This window comes from Eulemur rufifrons, chromosome 18 (genome assembly GCF_041146395.1).
Source record: "Eulemur rufifrons isolate Redbay chromosome 18, OSU_ERuf_1, whole genome shotgun sequence".
Taxonomy (NCBI): domain Eukaryota; kingdom Metazoa; phylum Chordata; class Mammalia; order Primates; family Lemuridae; genus Eulemur; species Eulemur rufifrons.
In genome coordinates, this window is record NC_091000.1 from 38,036,040 (window position 1) to 38,053,885 (window position 17,846).

Here is a 17,846-nt window from a genome sequence, read left to right on the forward strand (position 1 = left end):
ATATGAAATAGTCTCTTAATTGCTCTCTGACCTACACCAACCTGTTAGTCAACTTCAGAATGAACACTGACTGCAGCCTTTGTTTAACTCTGCATTCTCAAAACCGGGGATGAAAATCTTATGCCGGTCAGGTTTCATTCGTTTAGTTTCTCTTCCTTTAGGTGGTGACGGTGGAGCTTTGGACATTAGGGAAGGGAAGAGAGTAATGAATATTTCAGATGTCAGGCATAGCAATTCGTTTGCCAGTACTTCTAATGATTTTTCACTTTGTCTCTATCCAAAACACGTGACCCAAGAAATACATGACGTTTCTGTTTGTCCGATCCAAAGCACATGACCCAAGAAATACATGTGTGGGAGAGACCAGGCGGGGCAGAAGGGGAAACTCGGCAAGGGACTGGGAATGCAGTTTAGGATTTTGCGTTAGACCTGGGTTCACCGGGTTAACTGAAATACCACTTGCGTGCGTGGGCAGGCGGAGGGAGGACGCGTCCCAGGGCTGAGCCCACGCCCTGTCGGAAGGAAGCGCTCACCAGGCCTCGGTTTCCCACAGGTCCTGCAGTCGCAGCTGGACACTCTGCTCCAGGGCCAGGAGAGCATTAAGAGCTGCAGCAACTTCACGGCGCAGGCCCTCAACCATGGCACGGAGACCGAGGTGCTGCTGGTGAAGAAGCAGATGAGCGAGAAGCTGAACGAACTGGCCGACCAAGACTTCCCCCTGCACCCGCGGGAGAACGACCAGCTGGACTTCATCGTGGAAACCGAGGGGCTGAAGAAGTCCATCCACAACCTCGGGACGATTTTAACCACCAACGCGGTGGCCTCTGAGACGGTGGCCACGGGCGAGGGGCTGCGGCAGACCATCATCGGGCAGCCCATGTCCGTCACCATAACGACCAAGGACAAAGACGGCGAGCTGTGCAAAACCGGCAACGCCTACATCACGGCCGAGCTGAGCACGCCCGACGGCAGCGTGGCGGACGGGGAGATCCTGGACAACAAGAACGGCACCTACGAGTTTCTGTACACCGTCCAGAAGGAAGGGGACTTCACGCTGTCCCTGAGACTCTATGACCAGCACATCCGAGGCAGCCCGTTCAAGCTGAAAGTGATCCGCTCGGCCGACGTGTCTCCCACCACCGAGGGCGTGAAGAGGCGCGTCAAGTCCCCGGGAAGCGGCCACGTGAAGCAGAAAGCTGTGAAAAGACCCGCGAGCATGTACAGCACCGGGAAGCGAAAAGAGAATCCCATCGAGGATGATCTGATCTTTCGAGTGGGTAAGGACAGCCTGAGCCGGCTCTGGGTTAGGGGTGACCGGGGGAGGAGGTGTCACTGCAGGTGGACATTGCAGCGCAGAGCTTCTGCCCGAAGGTGTTGGGAGATATATGGATATAAAATTGGATATAATTTCTTAGGTGGGTTTATGTAGTCTCCTTCTCCAGAGATGTTATTTCCTCCCCCCCTCCTCCTCCTCCTCTCCCTGCGCCCCCCCCTCCTCCTCCCGCTCCTTCTTTTCCTTTTTAACACGCTGCGTTGTAGAAATTCACAAACTGGAAATAAGCAAAAAAGAGATATAGAAAAATCACACATTAATCTGGAAATTTTAATGGAAATATTGGCAATCCCCCCCCCCCACCTCCCAGTGTCTTTAGAGCACTGGCTAACCCACAGGTAGAGAGAGCCTTATCTCTCAGGTAAGGCGTTTTTCTGAAATCTGCCAGCTCCGGCTGTACCTGCCGTCTCTCTGTCGGCGTTTTTCTGAAATCTGCCAGCTCCGGCTGTACCTGCCGTCTCTCTGTCGGCGTTTTTCTGAAATCTGCCAGCTCCGGCTGTACCTGCCGTCTCTCTGTCTCTGCTTCTGCATTGCAGCGGGGTGAGGGCCCGCGATCGCCTTCAGCTGTGTGTAGCTGGAGAGCAGCCCCAAAGAGGGGAAGTTGGGTGGGAGGAAACTTGGAGAAGAAAATAAAGTTGGGGCCGGTTTGGGGTGGAAGCCAAAGAGGTGCAGAATGAGCCAGGAGAGTTGGAAACGCACGTAGCTCTTCCCTCCTGATTTATTGTGACCCTCTCTCTCTTTTTTTAAAAAAACTGCATATGTTCTCAATGGAAAGCAAACAAAATGTAAACAACGAAGTGCTGGATCATTCTTAAGGGAGAAAAAAGTCTGCATTTTAGTTGGTTTCGGAAAATAGTTCCAGCATGCTTCTCTTTCTCCCTCTTCAGTCTTACATTGCAGTGTCTGTAAAAGAGTGAGGCACAGCATATTAACTGCCACATGTAGAAAAACAATTCTGTAGCTCGAATAAATTGGCTAAGTGAAGGAAGCAGATTTTTTACTGTAGAGCTTCTCAGGACCTTTAGAATCTGCTAATGTGCGCTGTAAGTCTCTGCAGCAGGAGAGGGATAAGAGGCAGCACTTCCAAACTTTTCTGACCATAGAACTTTTTTCCATGGAGCAACTTTGGAAACTAAGGCTCCTTGGAAAATTCTTGGACAGAGCTGTTCTATGTTAATAGTTGAGGCTGCATCTTGTAAAGACTGTGGTGTGATATGTAACTTGTCTGTTCAGAGTATGGAGGCCCTCATACATTCGCTGGCCATATGTGCAGGGTAGGTACAGAGATTGTTGCTACACCCCAAAGCAGAGTAGACAAGCTGGGGCGGGTGCAGGATTGGGAGTCTTCCGGGTCTGCCACTCCGGTTCCACCACTTACTTGAGCCTTCTACAGATGTTTCTGCTTCCCTGAACTTCAATTTCCAAGTCCAGACAATGAAAATGCAAAAACATCTGCTTCTTACAATTTATTCTAAGTTCTGGGTTTCATGCCTGACATGTAGGAGGAGCTAAGTAAATGAGAGCTATTGTTTTGGCATGTGTAATTGTTAAAGCTCCTAGATTCTCCCTACTACCTTTTCTTTTCAAAAAATTTAACTTGCTGCTCCCCATTGATTTCCTGCATTAAGACTAAATTCCTTCTCCTATTCAAGTCCTCGCCCCCACATCCCCAGCCAAGCGACCCTTGTCTTCCCTACACAGTGTGCAGAGTGGCAAAAGGCTCAGATCTGGGTCTGAATCCTGATTCTTCTCACCAGCTGGGCACTGGCTTGCCCTTTCTGAACCGTGTTTTCTCCTCTGTAAAATAAAGAGAATGAAAAATATTACCTAAATCTTAAGACTGCTGTGGGGATGAAATGAGAGAGCATTCTTGTAATATGCGTGGCACTTGCCTATGTACGATAAGTGCTCAATTAATGGCAGCTAAGATTTTACTATGTTGTTATTACTAATCATTACCATCTCCACCTCTGACACCCACCTACAGAAAGAGGCATGTCTCATAGGGGTATTCTGCCTCCCCAACTATGTTGGTTTTGAGTCCCTAGCTCCCACCCCAGGGGGAAGGAGATAAACTCTTCTCCCCTCCTGCCCATTGAGAAATGCAGCTATAGTGACCCACTGACACTAGTGGAGAGGTGTTTAAATGTTTAAACATTTGTAAAGAACTCAGAGCCATGCCTAGCATGCAGCATGATGTCTGATGTTTTTTTGTTTTGTTTTATTTTGTTTTTGAGATAGAGTGTTGCTCTCTCACCTGGGCTAGAGTACCGTGGTGTCAGCCTAGCAACCTCCACCTCCTGGGCTCAAGTAATTCTGCTACTTCAGCCTCCCGAGTAGCTGGGACTACAGGCACACGCCACCACGCCCAGCTAATTTTTCTATTTTTAGTAAAGACCGGTCTTGTTCTTGCTCAGGCTGGTCCTCAAACTCCTGACCTCAAGCTATCCTCTCACCTCAGCCTCCCAGAGTGCTGGGATTACAGGTGTGAGCCACCTCGCCTGGCCAGTGTTTGAGTTTATTGATGAAGTAAACATGCTGTCTTAGTTTGCTAAGGCTGCTATAACAAAATACTATAGTCTGGGTGGCTTCAATCACAGACATTTATTTTCTCACAGTTCTAAAAAACTGAAACTGTTTTAGAGTTAGAATTCCAAGGTCAAGGTGCCAGAAAGGTTGGTTTCCTCGGAGGCCTCTGTTCTTGGCTTGCAGATGGCTGCCGTCTTGCTGCTTTGTCCTCACGTTTGTTCCTCTGTGGCTGGCACCCTTGGTGTCTCTTCCTCTTCCTCTTCTTATAAAGACACTAATCATATTGGATTAGGGCCTCACTTAACAACCTCATTTCAACTTCCTCACCTCTTCTCCAAATACAGTTCCATTCTGAAGTGCTGGGAGTTGGCACTTCAAAATATCAATGGGGAAGGGGGGCATACCTCAGCCTCTAACTGATGCTGATAGATACTATATACCTCAGGTATGTAGGAGCAGAAAGAAAAGCACGGATTACTGGCCTATTTTTCTTTTTTACTTGACAAGTAAACATTGCATATATTTATGGTGTACGACATATTTTTTATATATGTATATACTTTGTGGAATGACTAAATCAGGTTAACATATACATTACCTCACATACTTTTTTTTGTGGTGAGAACACTTAAAATCTACTCTCATCAATTTTAAAGTATATAATATATTGGTATTAACTATAGTCACCAAGATGCACAGTAGATCTCTTGAATTTACTCCTTTCATCTTACTGAAATTTTGTGTTCTTTGACAAACATCTCCTCTATCCCCTCAACACCAGCCTCTGGTGACTACCATTTTACTCTCTGTTTCTATCAGTTCAACTTTTTTAGATTCCACATATAAGTGAGAGCATGCAGTATTTGTCTTTCCGTGCCTAGTTTATGTCATTTAACATAGTGTCCCCAGTTTCACCCATGTTGTCACAAATGACAGGACTTCCTTCCTTTTTAAGACTGAATAATATTCTACTTTGCATATATAGCACTTTTGCTTTATTCATCTGTTGATGGATACTTTGATTGGTTCCGTAACTTGGCTATTATGAATGGTGCTGAAATGAACATGGGAGTGCAGCTATCTCTTCGACATACTAATTTCGTTTCCTTTGGAGATATACCCAAAAGTGAGATCGCTCGTTCATATGGTAGTTCTATTTTTAATTTTTTGAGGAACCTCCATACTGTTTTCCATAATGACTGTACTAATGTACATTCCCACCAACAGTGTACACGGGTTCCGTTTCTCTATATCCTTGCCAACACTTGATATCTTTTGCTTTTTTGATGATAGCCATTCTAAAGGTGTGAGGTGATATCTCATTGTGGTTTTAATTTGCATTTCTCTGATAATTAATGATGGTGAGCATTTTTCATATACTGGTTGGCCATTTGTATATCTTCTTTTAAGAAATGTCTATTTAGATCATTTGCCCATTTTTTTAATCAGGTTATTTGTTTTCACAGTATTGAGTTGTTTGAGTTCCTTACATGTTTTGAATATTAACCCCTTATCAGATGTATGGTTTGCAGTATATTTTCCCATTCTGTAGGTTTTCTCTCTCTTAACTCTGGTGATTGTTTCCTTTGCTATACAGCTTTTTAGAAATATAATTCCATTTATCTATTTTTGCTTTTGTTACCCATGCTTTTGGATTCATAGCCAAAAACCCATTGCCCAGATCAATGTCATGGAACTTTTCCCCTATGTTTTCTTCTAGTGGTTTTGTAGTTTCAGGTCTTACAATTACACCTTTAATGCATTCTAAGTTGATTTTTGTACGTGGTGTGAGATGAGGGTCTGATTTCATTCTTCTGCATCCGGATATCCGGCTTTCCTGGCACCGTTTACTGAAGAGACTGACCTTTCCTCATTGTGTGTTTTTGGCATCTTTGTGAAATCAATTAACCATAAATGTGTAGATTTCTGAACTCTCTATTTTATCCCATTGGTCTATGTGTCTTTTTATGCTAGTATCATGCTGTTTTGATTACTATAGCTTTGAAGTAGATTTTGAAATCATGTAGTATGAAACCTGTGGTTTTGTTCTTTTAGCTCAAGATTCCTTTGGCTACTTGGGGGTTTTTGTGCTTCTATATGAATTGTAGAGCTGCTTTTTCTATTTCTGTGAAAAACATCATCAGTATTTTGATAAGGATTGAATTGTAGATCATTTTGGATGGTATGGACAGTGTCTAGTCAAAAGACAAAGGCCTCACTATGCAATAGTACAGCTCAAAAAATATTGCTAGGGCACCTGGTGTCTGCCAGGCATTGTGCCAGGTGGTGGGAATATAGAGATAAAAGAAATGAGATCTGCTCCCTCAAGGAGCTTATAGTTTGAGATGACCCATGTATGAGCAACTAATTTTAATACCATGATTTAGGTGATGAAAAGCTATGAAATGGGAAGGAATTTAAACGAGAACTTGAATCATGAGTAGGATTTATCTGAGTTGACAGGTAGAAATGGCATCCTAGACAGAGGGACCGGTGTGAAGGGATAAGGACAGGTGATTGATGTCCGGGGAGACACATCCCATATAGGGTGAGCAAAGTCCAGAGGAATTGAAAAGTGATGAAGTTGGACAAATCAGTGTTGGAGACCACATTGCTCCTTGTACACCCTCTGTGCCCTTACACCTGGGCACCTTCGTCTGTGAATTCTTTTCCCAATTTTATCCTTCCCTTAAATACCATCTTCTCTTTTAGAATACTCTGTGATTATTATTATTTATGCCTGGATCTTATTATCTGACAAGATTATAAATTCCCCTAGGTGAAGGATGATGTCTTTAATCAATTATAATAACAATACCCAGAAGAATACTTTGTGGAAGTACTTTGCCTGTTTGAATAGGTTCAAATCACAACTACTTAATGATTTAATTTCCCCCTCCCAACTGTCAGGCTCCAGTTTTGAGGCATAGGGACACACAGACTAGGCTGCAACCCATGAAGCTGCTGGACAGTCATTCACATGTACTCCCATGCATGGGACTGTGCTAGGCAATATTAGTGCCTACAGATGTTGTCTTTTCAACATCTGTACCTTTGGCTACAAATGGGTAGAGTTTATAGTACAATTAGAAGAGTTCAACTTTCTTTTAACAGTTATATGTTTGTTTTAGAACTTCATTAGGTGTGTGTGATAATAGAATAGCTATGATTTGAACAATCACTTTGTGCATGTGTTGAAGACTGACACACACAATTCAGATCCAACTGTGTACACATGTGAGATGCAACCATGATTCTGCTCTTCCCTCAGCTGATCTCACACTTACTGAGTTTCTTATGGCACTGAGTTCATGCTTAAAAGACACATAGTTTTTGTAAAATATGTATTAGTGTTCATACAACAACCCAAATTACATATATTAATTTTATAGATTTATAAAAATGAATATCACTTTCTGATTAATATAAAGGATTTTCAGGGGGTAATTTCAACTCAAATTTTCATCTCCCTATCCACTACCCAGCCCTGTCGTTAGGTGTTACTCTGTTGTTTGAGCATCTTTTACGCTAGGTCGTGGTATAAAAAGGACAATGAGATTCTGACTCCGACGTAGAAGAGGCCACAGTTTAGAAGAGGACAGATATGTAAGAAATGTAGTACCTTCAGTAAGAATCGAGGCACAGAAGTCAGGGTGGGATGGGGAAGGAGGCTGGTAGGTAGAGGGGATTTAAGGTTCCCAGAGATGATATCTCAACTTAAACTGGCTTTGAAAGAGGAAAAGTCTGTCAAATTGAAGGAGGAAAAGAATTAGATGAAGGGAAAGTAGGTACAAATGCTTGAAGATGAGAAACTGGGTAGTTTGTGGTGCTATAAATGATTCCATTGTCCTGGAGCATCATGTGAATGAGATACAAGCAGAATCAGGTTATGTTGCCTTGACAAGGAGCTGGGATTGTGTTCTGTAAATCTTGTTCTTCAAAATATCGTCCATAAACCACTTGCATCAGAATGCCCTAGGTGCCTGGTATAAATGGAAATTCCTAGGCCGCTCGCAGTGGTTCTTGCCTGTAATCCTAGCACTCTGGCAGGCCGAGGTAGGAGGATTGCTGAGGCCAGGAGCTCGAGATCAGCCTGAGCTAGAATGAGACCCCATCTCTACAAAAAATAGAAAAAATTAGCTGGATGTGGTGGCACATGCCTGTAGTCCTAGCTACTTGGGAGGCTGAGGCAGGAGGATCGCTTGAGCCCAGGAGTTTGAGGTTGCTGTGAGCTGGGCTGACATCACTGCACTCTAGCCCAGGCAACAGAGCAAGACTCTGTCTCAAAAAAATTAATTAATTAATTAATTAAATTTAAAAAATCCTTAGTAGATGTAGTATACTTTCAGTTCCCAATAACCCTATAGTATCACATGCCTACTACAACGTAATGTGTGGTATACTGGAGGCAGCTTATACTGGCTCATTTGGTGACTCCGTGTCGGTAGACTGAAACCAGCCATGACGGGAGCATTTAAATTAGAGAATGGGCAAATATACAAATCAGAGCTCGCCCAGCCCCTGCCCCTCAAGAGCCAAATTACCAGGACAACATATAATCATCCTTACTCTTGAAGAGATGGAGGGTTAGAGAAGTAAAGCCCAGGCCTTTTAAATGGTACAGTGATTCCTCTTCAATGAAAATGCCCTTTCACTACTGCGGTTTTCCAAAGGTGACGTATTTGACATTTCTCATACCTGAAAACTTCACTGTGTGCCCACTGTGAGTGAGTTATTGCATTACTCTAATATTGTGTTAGAAAAGAATCCCAAATGAGTTTAGAGCATCTGTTGAAGATGGTTTCTTAAAATATAGGGGTTATTTTTCCCTGACTGTTAGCATTTGCTGACTAGAAGCCAGGAGCCGGTTTTGTCAGCTACTAAAGAAAGTCACTGAACAAAGGGAAACTCAAAAGATGTGGGAGAGAGTGAAAGAATTACAGTTGAATTGTTTCAAATTATATAATTCATCATACACCGTACCTGCATGAGTCGATGAGAAGTCAAATGAAACCCTCATTTTACTCTAGAACAGTGTGATTTAAAATGAATGTGTAAAATCACTTAGCTTGAGTTCAGAGACTTTACAGGAAAATATGATATTTTATGCCCCTTTCCCCTGCCTCATCTCTGCAAACCACCACCTTTCTTCCCTGAAATATATGAGGAAGGAGACTACGCTAATTTGGCAGCTGAGTGACCTCTTATAGGAACCCCTTGAGAATCTCATCCTTGGGAACTCTTCTTGTATTTCAAGTGGAAAAAGATGCAATTTACTGAGTAAATTATTTATTCAGTAGTTATTTAGTAATTATGTGCTCAGTAAATATCAGTTTACTCAGTGACACTGCACTGTGTTGTAGGGTGCAACAGTGAGCAGGACAGGTGTTGCTCCTGCCCTCAGGGAGCTTACAGTCTAGTGAGGGGTACAGACAGTTAAATAGTTAAAATATCATGTGATAAAGGTTGGGTTTTTCTAAAGGATTTTTTTTTTTTTTTTTTTTTTTTGAGACAGAGTCTCACTCTGTTGCCCAGGCTAGAGTGAGTGCCGTGGCGTCAGCCTAGCTCACAGCAACCTCAAGCTCCTGAGCTCAAGCGATCCTCCTGTCTCAGCCTCCCGAGTAGCTGGGACTACAGGCATGCGCCACCATGCCCGGCTAATTTTTTCTATATATATTTTTAGCTGTCCATATAATTTCTTTCTATTTTTAGTAGAGGTGGGGTCTCGCTCTTGCTCAGGCTGGTCTCGAACTCCTGAGCTCAAACGATCCGCCCACCTCGGCCTCCCAGAGTGCTAGGATTACAGGCGTGAGCCACCGCGCCCGGCCTCTAAAGGATTTTAAAGAGAAACATGATCCATGTGTGTACCCAAAGGGTAATTATCCTCACCTCCAAAACCTGGTATTTTAAAGTCCAATTAGAAAGAAGCAATGTGTGTGTGTATTAGAAAGAATGTATGTAAAGGGTCAGCAGAACAAGGTTTTTTATTCTTTTCTTTGTCTCTACCTTTGTGATGTGTCTGGCTTCTGCTTTCTCATCTATAAACTGGAAGTGATAATGTTTTCCCTTTCTCATCTATAAACTGGAAGTGATAATGTTTTCCCTGCTAACTCATGGGATTGTACATGAGAGAATGTACATGAAAGTGCTGTGACTCTTACTAAACTGTATTTTCCCACGATGTAATGGGGATTGTAATTTACTGGGTCAGTCGCTAATAACTCATTCATGCACTCGTTCATCCAGCAAACATTTGTTAAGCATCTGCTTGGATGAAGATCCCGTGTTAGGTCCTATACTTGGCTCAGTTTCATTTTGTTGCATTGTCCATTCAAAGTATCTAGATTTATTTAGCATTAATTTTTATATGAAGTTGGAGTATGTGATAAGAGAAAATCTGCATTTCTTCTTCCCCTTGTTTGGCCTAAGGGCTCACTTCTGGAACCTTCCTGAAGGGCTGGGTGGAAGTGACTGAAAGGAGCCTAGGTGAGAAGCTGTTGGCTTAATTCGTTTTGTGCTTCACGGGCTGGACTAGCATCTAGAAAGAAATAGTTTAATTATCTCATGGAATTATTGCCAAATTGTTTATACTTACTTTTAAAATTCGTGTTACTCATTTTATTAGCCAGTATGTAACCATCAAATGAAGTCTTTTCCATCAAAGTAGACAGGAAAAGATTGTGTAAGTACTGTCTGTGTTTTGTGTTACATTTATATTTGTTATGAAAGAACTACTTTTCATTATATATTTAGAATACTTTAGAGAGAGAGAGAGAAAAGAGACTTTTCTACAGACTAAATAGAATTTACTAGAAAGCTTGAAGAGTAAAGCATGAACCCAAATTATTTCTAACTTGTGGAATTTAAATTTATGTCATTTTGGTCCCGAGACATTTTATAAACACTTGAACATTTCATCATAATGACAATATGCTATCATTCTGCATTATTACTCATCATCAAGGTTTTTCTAGTTTAACTGCTAGCAAAAATAGTCAGCATCACTAGCCCTTCAAGAATATGCTGGTGGTGTCCTTTCATCACCCACAGTTACACTGTGATCCTGCTGTGTGCTTTCAAAGAGAGTTTTTTTAAAAAATAATGATCAATAATTATCATTCTACAAGACAAAAAGATGCTCATAAGAACCAGGGGATGTTACCAGCAATGCCAGCCCAGCTATTCAGAAACTGTGCCATGTGGCTTAAAGAAAAAGATTTTTAAGCAGTCTGGGAGGCTGATGCAAGAGGATTCACTTGAGTTCAGGAGTTCAAGACCAGCCTGAGCAAGAGCAAGACCCAGTCTCTACTAAAAATAGAAAAAAATAGCCAGGTGGTGGGTGCCTGCAGTCCCAGCTACTCCAGAGGCTGAGGCAGGAGGATCATTTGAGCCCAGAAGTTTGAGGTTGCTGTGAGCTAGGCTGACACTACGGCACTCACTCTAGCCCGGGCAATAAGAGCAAGACTCTATCTCAAAAAAAGAAAAAAAAAATTTTTTTTTTTTTTTTTTGAGACAGAGTGTCACTCTTATTGCCCGGGCTAGAGTGCCGTGGCATCAGCCTAGCTCACAGCAACCTCAAACTCCTGGGCTCAAACGATCCTCCTGCCTCAGCCTCCCGAGTAGCTGGGACTACAGGCATGTGCCACCGTGCCTGGCTAATTTTTTTCCTATATATTTTTAGTTGTCTAGCTAATTTCTTTCTATTTTTTTAGTAGAGATGGGGTCTCGCTCTTGCTCAGGCTGGTCTCAAACTTCTGAGCTCAAACAATCAGCCTTGCCTCGGCCTCCCAGAGTGTTAGGATTACAGGTGTGAGACATTGCACCCGGCCAGAAAAAAAATTTTTTAAACAAATACTATAGAATTAAAATTGCAGTGCCTGTTTCTTCTAGCCTCTTTTAAGGCTAGACAAACAAATGTTCCTCCAACCCTGTGATTTTTTTATTTATATGGGGGGCAACAGACTCAAACTCTCCTTACCTGGAGACCTAAGATAAGAGCTGGGCCAACACGTGGCCCTCAAGTGCAGCACAGGTTGTGGGACCCCTTCCAGCAGTGAGTGTGTTCCTTGGTGGCGTAGCCCACTGCTGTCATGACCTAGTATTGGCAGGTGCCGAGCATCTCACGTTCATTTCAAGCTGGGCATGGAAGTCTTCCTTCTTGCTCTGAATGGTATTACTATAGATTCCAACTAAATTTCTTCCCAAGTTTTAAAATTGTCCCCCCAAATATACTAACTTCCCATTTCTACTGACACTCAAAAATGTGTGTTTATGTCCACAAAGAACAAGAAAAGTTAGTGTTTTTTGTGCATATATTTTCCCGCCTCACATCACCTCCATATTTTCAGAAGGAAAATGGAATCTTTTTGACTAAGGCACCCCCTTGACTAGTACTGAAGCACTATTTTCTCTGAGTAGAATAAGCTTTGTCCTGAGCAGGATAGACCAAAGGTTAAACAAAGGAGGGCAGAAGGTGGTTTTGTCCCTACCTGGACCAGAAGAACAGCGAATCAGTGTTTGTTTACTCTGTTTGGGTGCTTCTAAGCCTCCTCTCTCTTTATTTGCAGTATTTCTTTCCCCTACCTGCATGCCCTCTAAGCCATGGGTGCACTCCAACTCTACAAAAGCAAGGATCTAGAACAGCCTGGGTTTTCTTTACAGAGTTACTCCTTTGGTTTATGTTCCAATCTCAGAAGACTCTTGCTTTTTATTATGTTTCTTTAATTGGTCCTCAGTTCCTCATCTCGCTGAATTCCATGCTTTTGTTTATCAAATGTTTTGGTTAAGGTTAAATTAAGTTTTTTTTCTTAAAAGACCCTGGCTTGCCCACAGTACCCTTTTTTTTTTTAAAAAAAAAAAAAGACAGGTTTTTGCTCTGTTACCCAGGCTAGAGTGCAGTGGCGCCATCACAGTTCATTGCAATCTTGAACTCCTGGCTTCAAGCAATCCTCTTGCCCTCTGCCTCCCAAAGTGCTGAGATTACAGGCATGAGCCACTGCTACTGGCCTACTTCTTATTATTTTTAATAAGTTTGTCTTTAGCTACCATTCTTCTAATTTGGCCATAATAATAAGCATTCTAAAGGTATTAGTGCCTGTAGTCTTAGCTACTCAGGAGACCGAGGTGGGAGGATCACTTGAGCCCAGGAGTTTGGGGCTACAGTGAGCTATGATCCCACCACTGCACTCCAGCCTGGGTGACAGAGCAAGACCTTGTCTCTAAATAAATAAATATTAAAAAATTATTCATTAATACCATGTTCATGCATAGCATTATAGGGATTCCATTTGGATCAAATGTAATAGATCCTCTCTTCTGATACATTTGAAATAAAATAGAACAGTATCTGGATCTCAGATTTTTCATTCACATTAGTGAGAGTAGATGGGATACAGAGATAATAAGTAAAACTTGATAGAGTCTATGATTAAAAAAAAAAGCTACTAAAGGATGGTTCTGCCTAGCACTTCTGTTGTTGATTTTATTCTGAGTTTAGTCTATTGCCAGTTTCTCTTGCTAAACCCAAAAATCTGTTTCAGAAGAGTCTATTCCCAAGTAGTGCTTAAGCGTGTGTTTGCCATTAGCCACCATCAGTGTAGCCTTGTTTACTCTTTCGTAAGACACTACATTGATGTCTACAAACAAAATATCAAATTTCTCTTCTGAATATGAAAATTATAAAACCAAGGCATGGTTTTTTTCTCTCTATGAAAATTTAAACTTCCTTCCTAGTCATTTCTGAGCAAAATTCATTGTTTCCATCCATTAATATTATACCATGCTATAGAAATAAATTTTAAAAACTTCTTTTGAAACAAAAACAGATGTCTGTTAACCTGTAGATACTTCTGCTTTTTTTCTCCCTGTCTCATCTCTTCCTTTAAAAAAGAGTCTAGTATGGATAAGAATATTTCCTTGTATTAATTTCCTTTTGCCTTTCATATTTACTTAATCTAGAAAGCACCCTGTCAGGATGTCTTTTATAATTTCAGGAAGAATACACAGCCTATGAGATACTGAATCTTTGAAAATAATGCATAAGTATATCCAGCATATGAAAATCAGCCTGCTATTTTTATAACATCTGTGGCCTTATGGTTTGATAAATGCCCTGAAAGTCAAGCACCCAAGGTGTCTTCTAAGAGCTGCTGAGTGAGAGGGTGGGATTTTGGCAAAACTATAAAATAAAGCCCCTCTGCTATTGAATCTCCTTGATGGAAATATTAGTTTTTAGTATTAATAAAACATTATTTTCATATTAATGTCTTTGTGGAATCAAAGTATATTTTAATCATGTTAATATGCAGCAACAAATTAATAAGAGATGATTTGCGTTTACCTAAAAAAGTAATTTTGCAAAGACTGTTGGTCTGAAAGGGAAGTTTAGTAGTGTATGGATTAGGTCATGGTCATATCAGAGGAGAGTTCTCTTTTTTTTTTTTTTTTTTTAAAGTAAATTTAAAAACATTGCATTCTCAGGTTACCCGTGGAAGCCTGAATTATTTTCTTGCTGAAACTGAGAAATCTAATTCTGTAGTCCTTAATTTCTGTGGTCTTATTCATTTTAGGTACCAAAGGAAGAAATAAAGGAGAGTTTACAAATCTTCAGGGGGTAGCTGCATCTACAAATGGAAAGATACTAATTGCAGACAGTAACAACCAATGTGTGCAGGTACAGCCCCTAATTATATACTTTTACTTATATTGGTAAAATGGGTATAGTTGCATATTTTCCTATTTTAGACTTAAGATACATGGCACGAGGAAAGCAGCTTGTAATGTGTATATACTTTTATTCAAATAGAGTTTGCTTATTCTGACCTGCAGGACATGTGACAAATGTTTTTGCTTGCATCTTCCTTGGTGATTTCTGTGCTAGTTCACATTCCAATGACTGTAATTTGTCTTACAGATATTTTCCAATGACGGCCAGTTCAAAAGTCGTTTTGGCATAAGAGGCCGCTCTCCCGGGCAGCTGCAGCGGCCCACAGGAGTAGCTGTGCATCCCAGCGGGGACATAATCATCGCAGATTACGATAATAAATGGGTCAGCATCTTCTCTTCAGATGGGAAATTTAAGGTAAGATTAGCTACTCCTTGGCCAGCGAACAATAGAGAGAAGGAACAGGAAATACAAGATGAACTTGTCTTTTTCTTTTTTGAAATTCAATACCATATTCAACAGTTTTTCTATACATGAAGACATCTGAACATCTAAATTTATAAAGCAAGAGTAATAAGGATAATTTCGTAAATCTACTCATATAGATCCTAAATGTGGCTTCATTTTGTAAAGCAGTTAGTTTGCTTAGTTGCCTTTTTCTTTTTTTAAACGGTAGATTTAGAGGGAAACTGGTCCTGTTACCTCAATTCAACGAAAAACACAATCTTTTGAAAAGGGTTATTAAGAGGCAGTTTATATTTCTCAAGTTAATCTACAGATTGTCAACTTATGAAGTGCCTTCTACTTTCTCAGGCCTGTGGTGGATGATATAGGAGAAACAGAATTATAAGAAGTGGTCCCCACCTTTTAAAAATGTACAGCTTCAAGAAATGACAGAAAACAATTCATGTCAGCTTCTAATCAGTCATAAATTGTTTGATACAATCTGAAACATTATGTTAAAGTATGTAATATAGGATTTGGCAGAAAAAGAAAATGAAGGCTGAATTTACAGAGAAAATGCACGTTGAGCTGCACTTTGAGGGATCCCGTCTTTTGACATATTTGCTTTCACTCCCAGCATCTTCTTTATGGAAATGTAAAAATGGTTTCTATTTCTTCAGCAAGTCACCAAAGAGTAGAGAGCCATCCAGTAATAAGAAAAACCTCTCTTATAAGGTATCATCAAACAATTATATCATCCAGGTCATTTTCTACTTTTGTTCACAAGAAGATCATAAGAAACCTGTCAAAGATCTTTTTAAAGGCCATATGCCTGATGCCTTATATATTTCCCCTGTCCAGCCTACTAGACACTTACTCAGATCAACCCGTTGAATCTCAGCTCTGTGGCTTATTCACTGTTTGGCCATCAGTAAATTATAACTTCCTGAAGGCTCAATAGCCTCATATTTAAAATTTGGACTTAAAAACATCTATCTCATAGGATTTGAGTAAAGACTCAATGAGATTATGAAGTTCACTCATTATTCTCTTATTGGAAGAATTTATATTTCTTTTTTCAAGTCTTTGTATTGCTCTAGTCACCTCGTTTATTTAATGAAATGAGTTACTTACATAATTGTGGTTTATTTTTATTTTTTTGTTTCTTTTATTTTTTTCTTTTTGCTCCATGGGTTGGAACTTACACAATTGTCAACCCTCAGATTTGAGCCTCTATTTTGTGTGGGGCAGCATCTTCTCAATCTCAGAGAGTAAAGAACTGTCATTTTTGTATGTCATTTTGAAAAGTCATTTTGAGAAGTCATTTTGAACTGTCATTTTGTAAAGAACTGTCCTCGATTTTGTATGCAGTTCTTCAACTGCCCTTGGGTTTTTTGTTGCACTAGAAACTCAATGGCTCCATGGGATGGCCGTGTATACAGGGGATCTCTTGCCTTTCTGTATTTCTGTCTTCTTCCCCTTCTTTTATGTTTTTGTAATTGTATTTGTGATAAGACATACCCAAATAGGACAAATTTAATAAATAAAATATTGTTTTCTCAAATATCTTGAAAATATTTACCTAGTTTGGAGGCAACCCATTTGTTCTTTTTTTTTTATCTTTTATTTTTATTTTTTTTTCATTCCTTTTAGTTCTTTTTATTTTTCTTCATTTCCACAGTGAGTAGTGCCCATTTGTTCTTGTTTCATACTCTAGTGAAACCATGAATCTGTCTTTGTAAATCCAGGAGCTAATACTAAATTAGGTTTCACATATTGAGACAGGATTTTTATGTCTGAGAAAGAAGGGCTCTCTGAATTAAGCCTTTTTTACTCAATGGTTCAATAGTCTATAACAGACATTCTTAGAAGAACTGGATTTTTAACGTTGGGATTACTATTGGTAATAATTGGAATAAACTCTAAAGAACACTCATGCCCCCTAGAGGATTAAGGGAATGGATATGGTAGTTTCAGCAATACCCTTGTTCATGATAGCTATTGATCAAAACTCGAAGGGTAAAAGGATAGCCCATGAAAACACTTTAAGACTACAGTGAGAGTTTATCCAAGTAGGATGTCTACAACCATATACTGAGAGATACTTATTTTCCTCTTTTTCTGCTTTGATGGGACTTGGTGAAAAATTAAACAGGTGCTGAGAAAGACATATCTTTAACACCAGTACAATGCAGATTCTTTTTATTTATTAATATTTTTAATAGTTCCAGAGACGTAACACCTTATTTCCTTCTCTTTATTTTATTCACCAATTTCTTAGCCCTAACTTTCTTTTCTCTGTGCCCTCTAATTTTTTTCCTTTTCATCTTTCCTCCTGACTTATGTCTTTCTGCCCATTTGGGAACCTTTTGTGATCAAAACAAACACAGAGGCCTCTGGTCACCATATTCTAAAATATCTCATCTCTTCCCTCTACAATTTAAGAACCTATTTGTTGAGTTAAATACTCTGATTTAACTGTTCCAAAACCAATGTCTAAAACATGTTTGTTTACTATTCTGTTTAAGATAGGGGACACACAGGCAGATGCAGTGATTTTTATTTTTCATTTGGTTGAATCCAGTGCACCTCAACTAGGAGTGATCAAGGGAAGAGGAAGGAAAAGAAATTTTGGTCCAGCATTTAAGTTATTCTTTTAGATCTGCCCTAGTTTTTATTACATGATAGAATGGAAGTAATCCTTTATTTTCTGTTTGTATTCTAGATAATTATCCATTTAGTGTTTTATGATTGAATCATTCCAAGTTACTACAAGGTTTCATAATGTTAGGCAGTAAAAATATTCTTGTTTTAATAATCAGAGTACTGTCTCTTCCTTTTGATCTCTGTTGACGTACCTTCCATTCAGACATGAAA

At 40.2% G+C, this 17,846-nt stretch overlaps 1 protein-coding gene across 1 annotated transcript in view; it reads left to right on the forward strand.

The window, feature by feature from the left end:
* The window catches only part of TRIM2 (tripartite motif containing 2), an 85,158-nt gene that overhangs the window by 54,399 nt on the left and 12,913 nt on the right, over nt 1-17,846 (forward strand). Inside the window, exons 6-8 of the mRNA XM_069492914.1 lie at nt 554-1,277; nt 14,431-14,534; nt 14,775-14,942. Of these exons, the coding sequence (XP_069349015.1) occupies nt 554-1,277; nt 14,431-14,534; nt 14,775-14,942 (996 nt within the window). The remainder of the gene's footprint in view (nt 1-553; nt 1,278-14,430; nt 14,535-14,774; nt 14,943-17,846) is intronic.